Here is a 20336-nt window from a genome sequence, read left to right as displayed (position 1 = left end):
AATAAACTAGGCTCCATCGAATTAGTCACTCACGCAAATTTGGTTTTCGCATATGAGGTGCAATCAAAGCATTCTGAAACTTGACTAATATTTGGGAAATGAAGCCTCCTACCTATTCGGATGGCCACAGAGTACTGCACAATACTGCAGAGCGAACAAGCAGCCCTCTTTAAATTCTGCAAATCACTGAAAAGTCTTTGACCACATTTCACGGATTTCTGTTGCATTTTTCTTTAATTTCAAACAATCTTTGATGCAGATTCACTGCTTAGTAAAATTATTCATTTTAAAATGCGAAGAAACATAAAATACATATTCAACGCCCGCTGATTCAGGCTGATTGCAGATAAACGAGTGACTTGTGTTTCCTTGTCTAGATGAGCCACGGAACACGTTTCGACGTGGCAATATTGAAACTGCAGCGCTAGGACGCTGCAGTACTTTGTATATTGAAACTGCAGCGTCCTAGCGCTGCAATTTCAATATACAAAGTCATTCCCCAGACTTTATGATCGATCTCCTGCTTGTATGCAAGAAGCAATGAGCATATGAATATTCCTTGTTTATCTTGTTTGACTTTACTGGGCTTTCAAAATTTTATGCTAGCCCAGTAAAACTTTATTCATTCCTTTCACGAAATGAACGGCTTCATCTAACCTTACTTGATATGCGATGCGAGAAATTTGTTTTCTGTGAATTGGTCATAGGCCGACGGCAAATACTATTTTGTCTCTTGGAACTTACTGTATGGCTCAACTATTCTCCTTACACAGGAAAAAGCATTATTTTCTAAATTTCTCAGTCAGGCGCATAATCGATGTAATGACCATTCTACCTGTGCCTGGATGATACACTCCTCCACGTTGTTTTAGAAAGTTATGCCGTCTGTACTGTGCATGGTAGTTTATGCCAAGAGAACCTTATGTCTCTTTCATGTGCATTGCATGTTGATTAGTACTGATAGAGTAACGTTTTCAGTGTATTTTAGGAATCAGTGGAAATGTATCATTCTGCTGTTTTTTCCTTGTTCAGCAGAATGAGCTAGAGCTTTTATTATCAGATCAATCGTTATAGGAGATCAGCTAGGTCAATCGTTACAGAAGATCGCAAAGAACCTTCCATTTCGATGGATGGTTCTTTGGGTTCCTCGATCGTGGGAATTACAAAATACATTAGTTTACATGAATCATTTGATCCGTGGTGTAACTTATACAATTAAAATATTAGGCCTATACCTTCTCCTACACTGAAAGTATAGCTTATAGGCTCAGGGACTGAGTGTTCTCCAGGGATAGCATATGCGTTTAGTGGTACCTGTGTTGTGCGTGTTATCCATATTCTCCATAAAATATTGTACGACCCATCGTTAATTGAACGCTGTTTTAACAGTGAAATTGGTCAACAAAAAAAAAAAAAAACTCTAAAGCAGAATCATTTTGCGTCATAAGCTGAATTACTTAATGTTTCAGCTATAACTAAAACTAGAAAGAAAAAAAAATATATATATAATAATACAGAATTTATAGCACCTTCATTATAATAAAAATCTCGTGTGTTTTGAATATTTTGCTAAGAAAACTTTACTAGCCGACATAAAATTTGAAATTTCTCGAAAAGAGTGATGTCAAACATACTGCTTGAAGGTATATGAAAATTATAGGTTATACTGGTGCTTAGAAAGATAGTCCAAATATTATAATTTAGGTCTAAATTTTTTAAAAATTAAAAAAAAAAACAAAAAAACTCCCCTAAATTATACGAAACTTCTAAGTTTTTCTCATGAGATCGTGTATTCTTGTGCATGGGCCAAACACTAAAATGTTTAGAATCATCCTTTTAGCAATACTACAGGGCACCCATGCGTGGATGATGCACATAAATGTAGAGGGCTTTCAACAGGACCCGCGAACCCTCTTGAGGTTCATATACGTACTTGCCCTGAGATCGTTATTGAAATCATCGTTGATCTTTATAGCAAGCAACCTTTCAAACTTGTATTGCCAATTTCACTCTGTATTCTAGTTTCACCTGTATTTTAAAATAAAGTCTATTGTAAAAAAAAAAAAAAAAACATTACCCGCTGTTATTTTACAAAAATAAAAACAAGTAAAAAGTTTTATAAAATGAATTTAAGAAGCTGCAACTTAAAATTTAATTTAAACATAGATTATCTTTGTCATGTCTTTTCTTTTAATATCTTTCTGTAAATATCTTTTAGCCATAATCATATAAATTATCTCATGTGGTACCTTTAGTACGTATCCATAGATTACCATTCCCTGCAACCTATGGTACTCACTAAAGGGACCTGTTGAAAATAGGCATATGCCATTTTTTTTTTTTTTTCACATTTGAAAGGAAGAGGTTTGATTTGTACCTGTTTATACAGTATAACGAGCGATGTTGAAATAAGTCGGATAAAATAACTTGTATATAAGGGAATATAATAATTTTATTATATATCTGTATATAATAAATTAAAGCATGATAATAAAATAAATGCATAACACATTTATAAATGAACAGTTGAATGAAGTGCTGTGGGTAAAAGTAATTAGATTTTATAGTCTACAATTTATTAACCTCATCAATGACATCTAGCTGTACTATATCAGTGAAGCCTAAGCATGATGACGATAGAAACTGTAGCTGAGAAAAAAAAGGGAACTAAATAATAATTAATTGATCAGTGATATGTATTCTGATAAATCGATGATACTCCACATTGTTTTAGCAAATTATTTTATTTCCCCTTCACGACATACCGTTCCACGTCAGGCCCACAAGCAATGACAATTATGAAATGTTAGAATTTACAAGCGTTTCGTTAAATACTTTTGTGCTTCCACTTATTGAGTTCAGATGATTTTTGTGCATTATAAGTTAATAATCGGATGAATATTTAAATTAAAGCATTAATTTTAAGACATTTCCTCACACTAGCTGCTGTCATCAGAAACTGTCCAAGAAAATACATTCGATACGATGTCACAGAAGCGACGCATTGGCTTCATGAGTTCCTGCAAGGATTTCATCAAGTAGTCTATTTTTTCTGTTAGAGTCATATTTTGGGGCGGTTTACTTGCAACTTCCAATGACTCCGGAATACAGGTGTTGGTACACCTCATTTTTATATATGCCTTCTGACTTTCACGTATCGCAGTTTGTTGAAGGGGATAAGTTTCGGTCGAGTCGTTCCGTCGTTGCGAGAGAGCTGGTTTTATACTTGCCTCTATCAAAAAAAAAAAAAAAAAAAAAAAAAAAGAGTAGTTAGAACAGATTTTTATGTGTTATCATTAAAATGCCTAATTCTGTTATAGAATACACAGTTGTATAAAATTAGTGTTCCTTTTTGTTAACAGTGAAATAATTATTTTTTCTTTATTCATTAACTAATGAATAAAATTATAGCTATTTTATTTCAATCGATTTTTTCTCTAAGTCGGGATAGCGGAGCAGAGGGAAAACAGAACAGACAAATATTTATAATATGTACAGGAAATATTATATACATCTTTGGCTTACAATTGAAAATTCGTTTACTTATATTTATTTTAATTTTGAAATTATGCATGATATTAAGAACTAATAAATTCAATAATCATTTTTAAAATAGTACAGTTATACCAAAACTGATATTATAGTTCCTTCATTGTTCAGGAAAGGCTCATATAAGCGTTTGTTGGGATTTTTTTTTTTTTTTGTGTGGTTTGTAGGGACATGTCAGAAATTCTCATTACATGAAATTCATAGCACAGAGGTCATAAACTGCTTGATTGTTCAAGCAGTGGAAGGATATGAGTTGTAGTCTACGAGTATTCTTCTACTTTTGCCCTACGAGTATTAGGATACGAGTATCCATCACTTTTGTGACTAGCTTTTTGAGTGAATTTTTGTTCTTGGCTAAGATTAGTGATTCCTGTAGCGGAAGTTACCTGTTTCATCCATCATAGTATCCTGTATTCATATGGACATCTTGTTTCTTGCGGGGCTGAAGATCAAGATCCCCGATGCATATAATACAATAGGGGGATCTTGTTCTTGCTGCTACATGCATCTCCTTTTTGGTTATCTCAAAATTTTGAAGCAAGGCAAAACTCAAGTCATACAGTGCGCTACCTTAAAATTGATAAACTAAACATACGAAGTTTTTCCTACGAACATAAAACTTATGCGATCGAAAGAGCACATGTTCCTTAACCTTAGAATTAACACGCAAACAATTCCATATTAACAAGTTGGCTGCGTGCCACAAGTAATATTACGCGCATAACTATCCATATGTAGCACCTCAGCATGGGGCCCATAGACAAGTAGCCCTTACAGAATATATACCCCTTCAGTAACACACCTACCAATACAGAACACAGAAATTATTAATTTTTATTTTCATTCTGTAGTTTATTTCTACCTCAACTAGATTTTCTATGCATTACCTCAAGGGGTCACCTTGTTTTGTGAACCATGAGCTGCTGTTAGAGGTGAAAACATATATAAAGACAGAGTTATAATACGCCGGTAGCAGAGAGAAAATAGTGCATAGCAAATATTTTAAGACAAGTACTTTTATAATAAAGCTGTACTGATTATACTCATGACAACCCTTTTACGTTGTTCTTTTCCACCAAAAAGTCATCCTGTTTATGTTTGTAAATCTTCCCGAGTTTCTTAAAATTAATTATGCCACCTTCTCGATAATTAAACGTTGGGAGCCGTTGTATTATTAGCTATTTATTCTACAGAATAAATAATTTGATGTATAAAAATGAATTTTTTTACTTTAACTGAAACGACATGAAAGTTATTTTAAAGAATACATAAGTATTTTACTAAATAAGAATTGTGCGCTTTATTAATAACATATTCCTTTAGCGTATCTAGGATTTTTCGCTGGGAGGGGGTTAAGCATCAGGGCAGTTATTTTAATCTAATGAAAAATTACAAATTTTTTTTTTTTTTTTCGTTTTGATTGAGGCTATTTCGGGGGTGTGGCTGCTGAAGAAGAATGGCAGCCACCTCTCCCTTGGGTGCGCCCCTGGCATATGCACATTAACACACATAAGCACACACACATATACAATTACTGTTAACTTATACTCCAATTAAGAATCATATTACAATGAAAGCTAACTAAAAAGATTCATTCTTAAATTATTTAATAGTATCTAACGTGGAAATTAAGACACAACAACAATAATAATAAAATAAAATGGGACTATAAAGAACCCCAAATAATTTTTAGTTAAAAATCTTTGCGTTTAATTGTTGTGGATTGTTTTAAATAAAAGTTATTGACCCAGAAAAAAAAAGAAAAAACTTTCAGAGAAAATGTCTCTAAAACGGCTGGTGGCTTAATTATGATTGGAATGCTTTAAACTTTCGCGCGCATTCTCACAGGAGGAGATTACTTGCCTGAGGTATCTCTTCTGGTGAGAGCCATTTAAATCCACTAAAGAGAACGGTGCCAATCACGTACAGTTTCACATTAACAACAGTAAGTTTCGAAAAATAATTAACTACATTATTCAGTTGAATTTTCTGTTTAATCATATCCTGCGTAACGTGTGTAATTTTATAGACTTTTTAAGGCTTATAATTGTGAACACTGATAATGCGCGCTACTTGCAGCTTATGTCATCTATTAAGCTAAAGTTGCAGGTAAAACAAAGCGAAATTGTTTCCTTTTATTGTTTTTTTTTTTTAAATTTGTATTTCTTTATAACCATATGGAACTATTCTCTGGAGTAAATTATTTTAGTTTGTTATTTTTTAAAAAAATGAAACAACAAAAATCTCTAGATTAGGCAAGAAGTGTTCGCCAATGCAATTCGGAGTGACAAGTTGTTGAATTGCAGAAGATAATTCGTATTCTGATATTAGCAAAGATTGAAGCCAGATGTTTGTTTTCTCCGAGAAATGATCGCAAACAGAGTGAAAATGGGAATTTAAAGTTTGGGCTCGGTATTAAAAGGGGGAAAAAAAAAAAACCCTTGCAGAATGATAAAGAAAACGTAAATGAATGAATGAATGGAAAGGAGAAAGACTAATGAAAAATATACCTTAACAATGTTAAACCATTTATTCTGCATTCTTTGCTATTGAGAGCGCAAAGTTTTTGAGCAGCCTACCTATTCATTTTTCATGCATATACACATGAGGTGCCATTGTGCGCAGTGACTGTCTTATTCCTGGAGTGTTAACCGCTTCTCTAGAAAAATGCTCTCTGCTCTGACTTTACTGCTGCAATGCTCTTTGAGAGTGTTCTTGTTATTGGCTACTTAATCATTTCTGATGTATTCGATCTTTTTTGGTACTTTGTACTCTTTTGGTTATTTTATTATCAAACCCGTAGTACCAAATGTAAATTTGAGGCTCTTTATTTCGCTTTAGTACTTCTCCTTTGAATATGTTAACGAGTTTATCTTACTTGGTTTTCCTGCATTGTTATTTTTATGGATTTTAAAAATTTCATTCTTTATTGGCTTTAGGCTATTTATGACCATGAAATGTTTTCCTACTTTAATGAAAACTCCAAACACTAACAGTACTAGAACCTATAGTACTTAGTACGGTGCGTGGGTTGAAGGTTGAGGAGGTGAAAGAAGATACTTGTTGGCATTAGACTTTAATAATGGCGTTAAACTGGTACATCTAATGATACATGAATAGTTTATACAGTACTTATTTACTGTTCCTCTCGTTTGTTCTGCATTGGCAGAAAAATTTTAATAATTCTTGTTTTTAGGGTAGTTCCAGTCGCAGATGAGATGAAATGTCTTCCTGACTCGGTCTGTTCCTTGCTCACACTAATAATGAGCCTTTCTATTTTTTATTTTTTTTTTTGGTTAGTAATATGTCTAGGAACAAATTCCTCCCCTTATTCTTCAGTTACAAATTAAATATTAGCTTAGCATGGTTGCTGAAGAATATTTTAGCTTTTTGTAATTTTTCTGCTGTAATACCTTGAGCATAGTTGCTGAAGAATATTTAAAATTTTTGTAATTCTTCTTCTCTGTTTTCATAGGATGTATAGATAGTTCATATATCTATTCCTTCAATTGGCTTAATAATGTTCCCATATAATTTTCCTTTAGAATTTGTCTATCTAATCAATCGTGACAGTGAATTCCATGACGAGATTGTATGTAAACTTTGTTTAGGTGTTTTAAGTCGTATTGCGTTTTGAGCCATCGGTTTTGCATCAGTATTCTAATGCGTAATGAACTTGGTAAAAATTTGGGCCCTGCATCCAGAAAAATTCTCGTTTTATTTCCATTATACTCCGATACAGCCATGTAGCCAGAGAAATTTACACAGTGACCTGCCAGACACGGCACTTCATAATACTTGACGCTATAATTTATAGTATCAGTTCTCAGGTTGGTCTGGCTCTCTATACGAGGAAAATCTCTAATTATCAGTTGATAAAATCGAGAACTGAACATCATTCGTCCCATTTGAAAATTCCAAAAAAAAAAGCTTTTCCCATTTGTGGCGGATGCCGTTTTAAGTGGAATGCCAAATCACATGCCACAGTGGCAATCAGTACTCTCAATTTCTCCAACAATGAGTATTATTTTGTAAACATTAAATTTTCATCGAACACACCTGAATGCTGTTTGGCTCTACAATTCAGTTATCAGTACTTAATTCGACTTACGCATGAAGAATGCCTGTAAAGTAAGGTAAAAAGGCGCATAGCAAGAATACATTAGCTCCACACGTATTCATGTAGATGTGGTATCAATGCAAATATGACAGTGGTGACAGAAACGTGGACAAACTTTTAGCTTAAAAGCGCCAATCAATCAGTAGGTGTGTTGCTACTTCACATTTAATAAAGTGATGGATGCCGTTCTGGAAAAGAGACCAATTTTGCTGCAAACATGCAATATTGCCCAATAGCAATGCCACACCTCACACAGCCATGCATACCTAATGGTTCACCTGGCGGTAGATGTGAAAAGTTTGTGGGAATGTCCAACGTAACTCAGATTTACCCCTTCGGATTATACCACTTAGACGACATCTGTCAGGCAATAAGTTTGTAACTGATGAAGGCACAAGTAGGGTTGTCCCGAATGCAATCGCCTGACTGCGTTTTTCACAGTGGGTATCCATGTATTCATACAAGTATGGGACAAGTGTTCATGCTGTGGTGACGATTATATACAAAGTAGAAAAGTAATGTTATGTTGCTGCTTTTCTGCGCTCGCTGTCGTATCTTTGGATCAGTAAGTGAATCCACAAAGTAATATTATATATTGTACTTTCCATAATCGAATCATATCAGTAGCCAGATGGACAACTACTTGCTATAAACCAGGCATTCTTGCAAACAGGAGTATAAATATTCGTTTCACAATGTACTTTGTTCTCATTTTTCCTTGAAATATGAGCTCATACTACTACTAGTTGCGTAAAAACTAAATAGCCCCTTTCATAATAGGTACTATTTATTTGTAATGCGGTGTTCCTACTTGGCGGCTGTTTTTACGTAAAAGAAGGGTTTGTATTTGTGGATAACTCGAAACGGTAGCATGAAAAGGTGAAAGATCAATACTGTAAAGTATAATGTATACACTTTATAGCAAATATATCCATCTAAATCCAGTTATTTCTGCATTAGCTAGCTGCAGAAGTAGTTTTTTTTTTACGCTTTCGTAAGCTTTAAATATTTAGTATATTTATATTACAAAGGTGAGCCAAATGAAAAAAAAAAAACAAAAAAAACTAGATTTAGATTGTCGGAGTTAAAATTGCACGCTGCCATAGGTGTAATTTAAGGAGTGGTACTAGTACTTATACGGTATGTTGGTTGGCATGTATGTGCAGGTTGTGATGTACAGCAGCGGAGATAGTATGGTGTCCACAGGGACGGGTGCGGCCAAGCTAGCGAAACGCACTCATATTCAGTTTCTTATAGCAGAAGTCGTCCCTCCAGAAGAAATTCTCCGCCGTATGGAAACGGTGTGCACTGATAAATAACGAGTGTACGAATTGGCAAACCCTTACTGTGAAGAAAGGAAAAACTCTTGAGGGTGACACACACCCAGGACAAGCTTATTCAGAAACTATTGTTTTAGTCAGCGCCATTAAGACCGATTGGCGTATGATAGTTGATGGCTAGAGAGCTGTATCTCAGTCACGAGCCTGCTTTTACCATCATACACGATAGACTGCAGTGCAGGAAGGTCTGCGTGACCTGGGTTTCCAACTGTCTCAACGATGAACAAAAAACATTTGCGATTGGGATTACGCCAGCACCTAACGCGATATGAAGAGGAAAGAAATGTCTTTGACTTGCAGAGTGGCAGTGGCACATGGTACAGACAGTTTGAACCAGACAGAAAATGACAGAGCTTGTAGTGGAAACAACAGTCGCCACCTCGGCTGAAGCAATTCTAAGAAGACTTTTGAAAGGATTGAGAAGGTTATACTCATACTGTTATTCAACTAATAGGGGCTACTGCTGTTACATTTCATGTGCAAAGTTGAACTAGTCACCTCAAAAAATTACAGGATTTCCAGGGGGTTTTTCAACACTAGTTGAAATAAAATCAAAATTCGTACCCTTCATCTGTGTTAGGTTTCGATCATGGAGAGAATTCTGCTTTCACTGAAACTTGAGCGCCGATTACTCCACGCCAACGTTTGGGCTTACGTTCAACTTAGAGAAAAATTTCGTCATATACGGTTCTACTTTAAGCTGCTAATAACTTTTTAAATTGTATAAGAATCGCCGAAATAGATGAATCTGCTATACATTTAAAAATTTGAGACACCTCCCTCCAGGACAGATATTTCGAAGTTTATTGGTTTCTCATCAGCTGACTAGTGTTCTGTATTATAGAACATATGCCGAACTGTGAATAACGTGATTTGTTTAAGTAAACAATCAAGCGGTGTATGAAATTAAAACTTCCACTTAAAACATAGCGACTGTTTACCTTTAACTCAATATTGGGCTGTGTTTGCCCTGTGCCATGCAGATTCTATAGTATTGTATCTATCTATGGTTTTTGCCTAATATTTTCTTAAATTATATATGCAATACAAATCCTATAGAATTTTACCGCTTAAGACAAAGCTGTCTAATTCTAGGAGTTAAAGATAAGCACAAGTTTCTAAGCAGTGCATTGTAATTGCTTTGAATTGTAAAGGAGAGACTAGTGTACTAGTGACCACTCACCAGCTGATGAGAAGCCAGTGAGTTTCGAAACAGCTGCTCTGGCGGTGTGTCAGATTTTTCAATGTATAGCGGATTCACCTATTCTAGTGATGCTATACAATTTTAAAAAATATTAGCAACTTAGGAAGGATCATGGATAATATTTGTCTCTAATATAGTTAGGGAAGGAATATATTAAAAATATTTATAATAATTTGTCTCTAAGTTAAGCCTAAGCTTTAGCGCCGAGTTTTTTGAAAAATAAAAGTACCAGTTATTGGCAAAAAATATGATTATTTTCATTTTACTCACTCTCGTATATTACATTTTTTAATTTTTATATTATGTTTCTCTGTTGAATTATTAAATTTAATTATATTATTAAATTATGGAAGTTCAACTATTTTAAATGATATTGCGTTCTAAGTGATTTGATTTTGCCCGATGAATCAAGCAGTTTGACAAAGCAGTATCTCAGCAAGAGATACTTCTTTGTCACTTTATTTCCATTCCCAAATGAATGAACTAGCTGTATAGTGAGAAAAAGCTCTAAAACTACATTCATTGTAGTTTTTTTAGGGTTTTTCCACTCAACCACCTTTTCGAAGGTTATTCTCTCTCTCGCTTTACTCAGCAACCTTCTTACCGAAGTTTTTTCCTCTTCACTCAGCAAGCCCTAGCTGTCAGGGGATTACAGGACCACTCCAGAATTGAAAAGCTGTCCGTAGAAAGTTGCTACTGTTAGATTTGTAATATTCCACCTTTAAGAAAATGAAATTCTTTAATGATAGGTGACTAACCTTTCTTTCTTTGTTAACTGCTCTGATTGAAAGTAATTCAAGATCCGCTGTAACTGGCTGTCTTCAATGGTTTTCGAAAAGTTTGATACATAATCATGCGATCTGTAACAAATTTTTGAAACCGAAATTTGTTAAGCTAGAAGGAGTTTTTTGGAAACAAAGCTCCTAGTACAGTAAGCTTAACAAGATCGACAGAACATCCACTGTGCTCGGGCAGCTTACCTCTACTAGTAGCGTTTAACATAACAGCGAAACTGGAAACTTTCCAGTGAACTAACTGACGCATAAATAGAATGATCCCAATTATGCGTGAATCTAGCAGGCGATTAATGCCTTTTATATGCTAAGAAAATTCAGGGAAAACAACAACATGAAATCGAATTTGTAATAACAATCATCACTAGGAACGAACTTTTACAGTCCAGTATGTAATCACATTTGTATCGTTCTTTGGATAAATATATTTTGAAAAAAAAGCTACTCTAATTAAATGTTTACGTTTTTATCGACATTTTGATACGTCGTTGGCATTTTTTGAGTTTAAATTCAAATCACCTACCTGGTATAACCCCATCATGACATTCCGGACCCGTCTTGTAGCTGTGTGCGAGAAAGGAAGTGTCACACAAGAAAAAAACAATCTTTAATTAGAAAATTTGGAAAAGCGATGCAAATATTTAATATTAGGACACGTAATATTTAGTTGATTTTGGTTTAAGATTATTTATTTATTTATTTGTACACCTAGTCGTGCCATAAATACTGCTACTCGAGCGAATGCGCGTCGAATAAGCAAATACCAACGAGTTGGTGGGTCTTCTATGACGGCCTTATATGAATTGCATCATTATGAGCAGTGCAAAATCGTAACAAGAAGAGAAGGTAACGAACCCCTTGAATGAAATAATATTCGATGGGCAGCACTAGGCATTCCTGCAGGATTCTTTCCTGCTCAAAAGGCAAAAACCGCTTAGAGGTTCACAGACAACATTTTTTTTCAGTTGATTAGTACTTCAGATTGGTCCTTAAAGCCAGGATTTTAACTCATTAGGTTGTAGACTATGGGTGGACTCAACAGACCTGTCCTGCAGCAGGTGGCATCTTGGTATTGAAAGTGTCAAGCGATTTCTGGAAAATAGCAAGTGATGACTTCACTATTGACAGGCCTACTTGTTTGAAGACTTCCGTGAAAATGCGAGAACATTTGTAGCAGCTCTGGATATTATGTTATTGATTATAATCATCAAAATACGATACGTCAATATTTTTTTTTTTTACTTCGTGATTTTCTTGTAATTACTCAAATACTCTGTCACAGTATTTATGGTAAGACTGGTATATGTGTTATATGCAGGGTGAGCATACAATACCCTCCTATGATGGACTGATAATTTATGAATGAATATTATCTCGAGGAAATGCAAACTATTCTACAATTTGGGCGAAAATATCCGTAGTCTAAAATTCAAGTGTACAGATAGGGCTACCTTAATTTTCAGTTATTGGCTAGTCGAAAAAAATATTACTTGTAATAATGATTCAGATCACATTTATTATGTAACACAATAACTGTATTGTATCCTTATTAAAAGTGTATTGTATAATCGTATGTTGCAGTTCTAATAAATTTAAATTTATTATATAACAAACGCGCATTCGAATTCATTACGGAGAGGAATTCACCATAAGAGTTGAGCGTTCTCCTTTGCCTGATGCTACAGCTGACGATATTGACAATATTGTGAAAAAAGAAATGCGTCTTGCTTGTCCATGACACATTACCAGCCAGCTGGGTTTACATCTAATTACCGTAAACAGATGTTGGCAAAATCTATCCTATTCGCATGATCATTCGAAGTTCTGAATTGAACAGATTTGATCTTATACGAATATCGCCTTAACATTTGTCTCATAACTTTTAAAATATCCATCTGTGGAACAACCAGGGATTGAACGACACCCCTGTCACTGCAAATGCTTAAACTTCGTATTGAAGCGATTTTTGAAGCAATATTAGAAGTTGAGGTCTGCCGCTTCTAGGGGCATCGTTGAACTCTTCCTAGTCATTCAGATTTTTTTTTTTACAAGAGCACTCAATGCTTTTGATCCTGATCTTTTCTTTATCTTTCTTTCTATCTTCTAAATGCATTCTAGGGCAGAGGCAGAACAACTGTTTTCATAATAATAAACGATAAAGGTTTTTCAATTGTTAGAGCAATTAAATAGCGGACATGTTCATTGTTAATCAAATCTATCAACCAGAGTTCTTTATTTATTAGCATCCCTTGCGTAATATTTGCATTTTATGGATTATTGCACGACGAACCACTGATATCAACCTATCGAATTTAAATTCACCATGAGTAGTTATTTTATGCTCACCCTCTACATTTAAATTCAATTACTGATTACATTAAGTTATTATAATGTGATGACAGAAATGTCACTCATTTAAATTCATTCATTTTAACACCTTCATTTACATTCATTATTATTAACACTATTACAGCGAGAGGGAGGTATGCATTATTACAACTCACTATAGCGGAACCTTTAGTGGATAATTACTCGTAAATTTTAAAGTGTTTTTAACACTATCTTGTTCTTTCTTCAACAAGTGCTGTTTAATAGTCAGAATGTGAGTTAGCATCGAAAAATACGATGCAATAAATTCGCGAAAAAATTTTTCACCATAAATTTCCAAGGATTACGGTGAAACATAATGCGTGAGACAACTATTGGTGTCTAATGCTTTCATATAATGTCAATGACATTCGTAATTCAGCAGTATATTCTTGGCTATCTGACTTGCATAGTTATTGTTTAGAAATGCTTTAAGAGATTTAGTTAATCGGTTTAAAACTGCGCACTATATCCCCAAAATTAGCTAGTTTATCATATTGTGCAGGAGGTATATTTCCACGTCCTTATTATACATTAATCGGAATATGTTTCCTTTAATATAATATGTCGAAATGTCCATGTTTTGTTTAAGCTGTAAAAATTATATAAATTCTTATTCATATAATTTTATAGTTATCACTTTTAGATTAATTTGCATTTAAATTACTGATTTAAATTGAACGTAATGAAATTTAATTAAGTTTGATACACTAATTTAAAGAGGTTTAGCAGCCTAGCATGGAGTAAGCAAATATTGTGCTGTCTTGGAAGAGGGTAAATCTGCATCGGAAAAGGGAGTTTGCAGTGAACAGCAAAAATAGCGAATGGAGCGATGAACGAACAAAGTTTTTGTAATTTAAAAGCAAGCAACGAGCGAGCTCATGCTATTAAGCTTAAACGTAAATGGACCCTTGGAGTTTAGTGTACCTCCGAGAGGAGCTAATATAGTGTTTTTGGGATTGTCAGTCTTCTTTTACAGGTCTTGTGTTCATAAAACAGCCTGTATATTAAATTAATTTGATATTTTTAAAAACAACCGATAAGTAAAACAGTTTTTTGTAATTAATTTTGAATTGCAAACCGGTTATCTATCTTCCATATAAAGGATGAACGTAATAGGTAAAATAAGACTGACTGTCAGTGGAGGTTTGCTACAGTCATTTACGTTCACGATAGAAAAGGTAAATCTTAAAGAAGTAGTATGTCTGTAGCAGAAATCCAGTGTAAGAAAGGAAAAATAAAAGAGTTGTAATTTTCCCAACTTCTTCTTACTGAAAAAATGGGGATCAATTACGAGAGATAATATGGTAGACCTGTCCCTTACTACTATATTATTATAAGCGAAAAAGATAATTTAAAGTGTATGGAAAGCTTGTAGTGAACTTTTACCAAAAACTTTGTAAAATGTGTTAAGGATTAAAATGGGCTTCTGTTGGTATTACTTGAGTTCCCTCTAAAATTAACATTGGCTAATTTGGTCTAGGGATTTAGAGGGCCTCGAATAGAACATAATGCAGAATTGCAGTGGTACACTCGTAATACCATAAGCCACAGGAGTGTATGGCTTTTTAAGGTTTTGAAAACGTTCACCTCATAGGATGTTATTTCCAGTACTATGCAGCGAAGCATTCAAGAATTCTGGTGGAGCACAGAAACTTCCACTTTGGAGAAAAGTGCGGAGGTTGACCATAAAATGTTCATCATGCAGATTAGCTTGGGTTTGCAGATTAATCAATTTCTGACCAAGAGCCAAATACGTGCTTTGCCGTCCTGTTTAGTCTTGTCATTTTGTCCGGATGAGACTAATCCAGAGAGAGTGCATAATTGTCGTGAAATAATTAATTAACGTTTTTAAATTCACGTCTAATTCCGGAGGTGGTTGTATAGTCTTAGGGATAGCCAATCTTTCCATCCGTCTGTTATGGATCGTTTTTATTTTCGATTTTTTATGAGCGAAACAGCCTGCTTAATTAAGCCACATAGAAAAAGTCAAAGGCGAAAGTACAGAAAAACTCTGGCATAGAAAGATCTTAATAATTGTATTACACATTTATTAAGACCATAATTGCTAGTTGTGTTGTATTGTCAAGGTAGAAGCTGAGGGGCACTGGCATCCAGATTCTGCATGATATCCTATTAGTCACTCTGTCAGAAAATTTTAGTTTTCTGAGAATGTTGATTATAAGATGGATTACTTAATTTGGATGGTAATGTTCCACACAAGACATCTGTCTGTTTAGAGTTTATTGGAAGTAGTATTTTAAGTTGGAATGCCACGTAAAAATAGGGAGCATGGTGGACATATTTTGAAACATAATGTTTATTTCTCTTTAACTTGTTAGAATACAGAATAAAGTATTCAACATTGTATCGTGGTTAAAAGTCTACTGTTACTTATTAATTAGGCGGACCGTGGCCAAGTGGCCAGTGTACGGATGTAGAGATGTTGAGCATTCTGACTCGAGACGATGGCCCAAAATAAGTGGCCAGTTGTTACCAGTGAGTGTCGTGTCTGGCTGTAGTAAAGCACTGTAACCGTAAAACTCTTGTACTATAAGGCTTTCCTGGAGCATAAATAAAAAAAAATGGTAGTTCCCATAATATGGCAACGTTATTAAAAGAATTATTATATAAATCTGATTTAATCCTATCAATTTTCCGAAGGCTGTTTACAGATAAAATAAGGTGCACCTATATTTGACATTGGACTCGAGAATAGTAAGGTCAAGGAATGATAATTCCAGCATTTTTATGAAGCATTGTGTACAATATGCATGGGACAGCTATTGGTTATTAGTTATTAATATGACTAGTTGGATTGATATTAAAATTGAATAAAATGCACATCTTTTTTTACATCAGCATCTCTGTGTGTTTGTCAACTCAAACCTCATATGAAAATTACAAGCAGATGATTTCATGCATTTTACTATTTTTCCATTCAGATGAGGTTTTATATCTTCTGTTCACTCTAAAAGCTCTCCTGTGGTGGTCTAATTACCGCAAATCTTATACAAGCTGCTATGCTGACAGACAAAATATGTATCTCTTCAGCTTGAACACATTCAGTACATTTTAAGTTTGATCAAGCTGTCTGTCTCTCTTTATAATCTTAATATGGTCTAACGAGAACTCACATTTTTAAATCTTTCTCTGGTCTATCAAAAGATCATCGCAAACATTGAAAGGAGTCTTCATTAAATTTACCTGTATCAGGATGGGTTGAGCAATCATCGCATTGACCATGTTACGTTATCTCAATATTTTCTACCAAACACCTGTTCATCAAAAGTTATACCATGACTTGTACTTCTTATATAACTCTCTCAGTGAAAAAAATTGACTGTTTAACCACTTAGAAACTCTCTGCACCTTTCCTCCAACCAAACATAGAACTAAGTTTTAGGCAACTTTTAGACTTATAGGGGCTTTCGGTGTGAACTTACTAAGAAACGAGACTGCCTTCAAGAAGGAACTGTGCCTCTATGGAAAGATTTCACTTAAAGCATTGTTTCTAGTGCGACAACACTAATGACTCAGGATAGATTTATTCATAGAAAATCATTTTCAATGTGATCGCTGTGCATTCAGTACTACTGCAGAATTATACTAAACTTATCCATAACTGCAGATAGAGCTTCTTCAGCAATGCTGTCCACAGTAGCAATGATGTAAGCTTTCAATTTTAAACCGAATGTGGATTATTCATGTACAAAATGTACTTAAGAAATCCCTCAAGAAATAGTTATATAGATTTAAGTCTGGCAAAATATATATCGATTTGGGATGAAAACGTTTGCTAAGGAAATCAAAAGATGTATGTGCCATATGCGGTCTTGCTTCATCTTGGAATAAAACCAAAGGGAAATGTTCGTTTCAAATGAATAAAATTAATTCCCATGCTAGGAAAATTTGAAATGAAGTAGTCTTGAAGGAATTGCAAATAACGGTCGGCACCCACTCTTATCTTCTTTTTAACCACTTCCAGCCAACACGTTCCTTCCTGTTGGCATACACATCACCATTCTGTAGAAAGGTACTAAGTGGTTGTGAATAGGGAAAAATAACCTGAATATAACTCCAACCGATAAACTGTAAAAATAAGTCGTCTTTATAGTTTATCGGTCGAACTACAAACGTTTTTTCCCCTTGGGTGCACAATATCAGTCTTTCCAAAGTGAATATTCTCAATTGTTAACCGCTAGCGAGAATTTCTTCTGGAGGGAGCTTCATTGATCAGTAATAAACTGTTCGCAAAGTTTTATATGTACTGTGACAGATAAACAATTATAGTTTGTATTTAATTAAATATGGGCAAGTCAAAATAGAAGCATCTATAATCCTCTTCATGTTCTTTTTACTACCTTAATGTGTGTTAAACAGTATATTTTCTCAAATTGCTTGTGATGTTAGAGCTTAATATTGTTTAATTATGTCAGCTTTTGTTAAATGTTGAACGGTAATATCACTTGATTCATTGCTTTATCTATGTATGGGGCAGATCATTACATTTCCTGTATGTCACCATGCAAATCAACTTAAATAAATAAAGGGGAAAAATACTTGACATAACAACTAGGCGCCACCTAGCGATTTGTGTGGCCCAGAAGAGTATTAAGACTTGACCACCTGACAAAAGTCAACCGTTGATCTTGATAAAATGTTATCCTGTCGTATATGTGACATTGTACCATTAATCGTTTTATTACATGCTTCACAAAAGAGAAAGAAATATCCATGGACTTCTAGAAGAATCTGACTTGCTGGATGATGCTATTGTCATATGCAAATACACATAAAACATCTTATTTGTTCAGTTAGTTGGAATTAGCACCGATGAAACTGAGGCCATACAGATCAAGTGTATTGCGTTTTTAAATTTCATGGTAGTTATGTTTGTGGAATGAAACATTTCGGGAACCCCTGTGTCTGTGATTGAAATCTGCTAACTCAGCTTCGTAAAGAGGATAAGAACCTGGACTTTACCTTACCAGTGACAGCTTTTATCCTTTCGCGGAAGTCTATGACAACAGCATCGCCCTTTTTTCTTTCTTTCCAAGTTAATTTAGCGTCGAACTTGGATGTTTATTCAAGATATATTAATACTTACGTTTCACCGTCTCAGCGATTCCTTTGGGAGTGAATTGCGAGGGATCATCAATCATGTCATTCGACAGTGAATATCTGACATTTCTTTCCTTGTGGATGTCATGAGGTGGATTGAGTTCGAGTACTCGATATAAAATATCCATTATGATTTCTTGTGATTTCGCAGAGCAAGGGATTACCGCCTTTTTCAGACATTTAATTGAGTGCCTCACTGACCTAGATAAAAAGAAAATGAAAAAATAATAAAAAAAAAAAAAAAGCTTTAATACATGACTTATCGTATCGAGCAATATTTTACTTGCATACTAATGGAATAAGTATTAATACTTTCAAAAAAAGCTTTGTAAGAACTGGAAAACGTTTCATATTAATCAATCAGTATCATATCACTTAACGGCGTCATTACCGATTAGTTAATTTTTAATTAGAAGTAAAAATTTTATGGCAGACTCAAGACGCATTCAGAAAAACTAAGAAAATGCATTCAGTTAGCTGGTCGTTGTTGTACTGGGTCTGCTTAAATTTTTATTTGTGTGCTCCATATCAATATCTCGTTGTGGGCTCAGAAAAGACAAAAGATTTGAGGTGAGAGCCACACTAAAGCTCTAGTATTGTCTTCAATAACGATGAGAGCTTGAACGTAGACAGCATCGCTGTAATTCATTTCTAGGTTTATATTTTGCACTTAATGTTTGGTGTAAAATATCTTTTTGACAAATTCAATTTTGCTTGTTCCATTTAGTTGTTCGTACAATCCCTGGTGTTCGACTGCTGTGCAAAAAAGTGCAGATTCCTCCCGTATAGATATGACTCGAAATTGGCATATTTCACATAGTGTGAAAGAACAGCAATCATCACCACTGTATTAACCGCGAAGAAATTATATTGGACCGTTAACCGGATGCCACAGAAGTTTCAGATAAAGGCAGTCAGAATTGCCTAGCCTGTCGAAACATTCAACGAGTGAATCATTGAATAAAGCTTTGTTTCATTTAACTTAAAGGGTCTTCTCTTATTTTCTAATACTGACATTAATTAATATCGTAAATTTAACGGTAAATTCTTTGTTTTAAAGACATCATTTGTTTCATTCATTGAGAGAAAACATTTACTTCACTTCATTTATTTATAATATTGGTATTATTCAACTTCACAGCTTTTCCAAACAAATTGATTTAAAACTTTCTTTCCTTTACCTACAGAAGTTGATTTCATCTTCTGTTCATAACATCAGTGGCATTTAATTAATATTGCAAATTTTCCCAAGCTTAAAACTCTACTCAACACTGGAAGTAATGTAAGAAATAAAATAATTACTTACACTGTAAATCTATCTAAAGAGTGGATTTTACTGCGAATTAATTTATAGCGAATCAGTTTAAAGCGTATTTATTGCATTTATTAATAATGACGTCGTATTTCAATTAGGTTAATCGATTGGCACAAATTATAAATGAGAAATTTTAATTATTAAAAGTTCTCATTTATAATTTCTCATTTTATAAGGGATTTATGATTTAAAAAAAATAATAATAATGCATACCGCACTGGTTCCCTCAGCACGAGCGTCACTATCTTCGAAGTATGGGTGATTGTTCTAGCAATACGTCTAACAATACTTGCATTTATATATAATCAACAACACTACTCTATAGAGAGAATTGCTTTCTTGAAAATAAACTCCATCATAGGAATTATTCAGTAAGAAAAAATGTAACAGCAATCCCTGAAAGAACAAGAAAAAAAAAAACGATGCAACATTCGCTCAAGAAATGGTATCTGTTCACTGAATATGGATTTGGTTCATATCTTCAAAATTTTTCATGCTCCAATTTTAGTAATTTCTATTTTCT

General features: G+C 34.3%; 1 protein-coding gene across 1 annotated transcript in view; it reads right to left on the bottom strand.

The window, feature by feature from the left end:
* Window positions 1-2954: 2954 nt before the first annotated feature.
* Window positions 2955-20336, bottom strand: part of LOC150086745 (uncharacterized) — a 31251-nt gene continuing 13869 nt past the window's right edge. The window contains exons 2-4 of the mRNA XM_090372242.1: window positions 18485-18699; window positions 11531-11571; window positions 2955-3232 (exon numbers count right to left, since the gene is read on the bottom strand). Coding sequence (XP_090228368.1) covers window positions 3221-3232; window positions 11531-11571; window positions 18485-18699 — 268 coding nt within the window. The 3' untranslated portion in view covers window positions 2955-3220. The remainder of the gene's footprint in view (window positions 3233-11530; window positions 11572-18484; window positions 18700-20336) is intronic.

The sequence above is a fragment of the Mastigoproctus giganteus genome, chromosome 4 (genome assembly GCF_048544385.1).
Source record: "Mastigoproctus giganteus isolate SK-2022 chromosome 4, ASM4854438v1, whole genome shotgun sequence".
Lineage (NCBI taxonomy): Eukaryota > Metazoa > Arthropoda > Arachnida > Uropygi > Thelyphonidae > Mastigoproctus > Mastigoproctus giganteus.
This window is presented reverse-complemented; position numbering and strand designations above follow the sequence as displayed.